The following is a 1,081-nucleotide window of genomic DNA, read 5'->3' on the forward strand; positions in this document are numbered from 1 at the left end:
ATCTCCCGGTGACCCTATGACCCCCAGCCCATCCCGTGTCATCTCCCAATGACCCTACGACCCCCAGCCCATCCCGTGTCATCTCCTGGTGCCCTGGACCCTCAGCTCATCCCGTGTGTGGGCTCCTTGACCTCTCCTCTCCATCTGGGAGAGGAGCTCTAAACCCTGCCTGTATGCCACCAGCTCCCCACCGTGTGTCTCGAGTCACACTGATCCTCTGTTTTGGTGATGTCTCCCAGGATCAAGGACACATGACCCCCAATATCACCTCCCTTGCTCTGCCATGCCTACTCTGCCTGAGGCCATCTGGCCTCAGTCGTGGCACCTCTGCTGTTAAGCGGCCCTGGCAGGAAGACTTGGGTTCCTCCCTGCCCCCCAGCTCTTCTTCCCAGCCCTCCTTCAAACCCACTGCAGGATGCCTGTGGGTCCCGCCCACCTCCCCATCTCCTGCTGGTCATCGCCCACCACCTCCCAGCCCTGCAGCAGCCTCCCCACTTGGTTCTTCCCACATAGCAGCTGCACTGTCCTTCCATCCCCCTCCACCCCACCCCCTCTAGCGCCCCTCTTCTTTCCTGGATCCCACTCCCACACTCGGCCTCTCTCTGTCCCCTCCCATGGCATGAGCCCCTGTGCCCTCCGTGCCTCTTGTGCTCTGGGCACCCATCTCTGGGCGGCTCCTGGCCCCAAAGTTAGGTGGGATGGCCCAGGCCACCCTCCCCGGCCCCTTGCCACACTCTCCCGAAGAACTACCTGCATCAGGACAGGCGCCTGCCCTGCACTGACTCTCAGCGGCCCGGAGCAGGGACCCCCCCAGCAGGGCCAGGTCCCTGACATCTGGCTCAGCCACAAGACCCGCTTCTGCTGAGGGGGCCCGCGAGGGCAGGAGAGGGGCCGGCGGCGCACTCACCTGCACTCCCCGGGCACGGCGCAGCCCCCGTGGAGCAGGTTACATCCTTGCTTGCACACGGCTGTGGACAGAGGGGGCCGCGTGAGGCTTCGGCGTGGCGGCGGGGCGGGCCGGAGCCCCACCCCCGCCCGGCCCCCCTTCCCCTGCCCCACGCGCCCCCCGCCCCACCCCCGC

General features: G+C 66.7%; 1 protein-coding gene across 2 annotated transcripts in view; it reads right to left on the minus strand.

The window, feature by feature from the left end:
* The window catches only part of JAG2 (jagged canonical Notch ligand 2), a 24,678-nt gene that overhangs the window by 13,253 nt on the left and 10,344 nt on the right, over positions 1-1,081 (minus strand). For both annotated transcript variants that reach the window (XM_032406037.1, XM_032406039.1), the window contains exon 5: positions 908-968. In XM_032406037.1, the coding sequence (XP_032261928.1) occupies positions 908-968 (61 nt within the window). The remainder of the gene's footprint in view (positions 1-907; positions 969-1,081) is intronic.

The sequence above is a fragment of the Phoca vitulina genome, unplaced genomic scaffold (genome assembly GCF_004348235.1).
Source record: "Phoca vitulina isolate PV1807 unplaced genomic scaffold, GSC_HSeal_1.0 scaffold7, whole genome shotgun sequence".
NCBI classification, from domain to species: domain Eukaryota; kingdom Metazoa; phylum Chordata; class Mammalia; order Carnivora; family Phocidae; genus Phoca; species Phoca vitulina.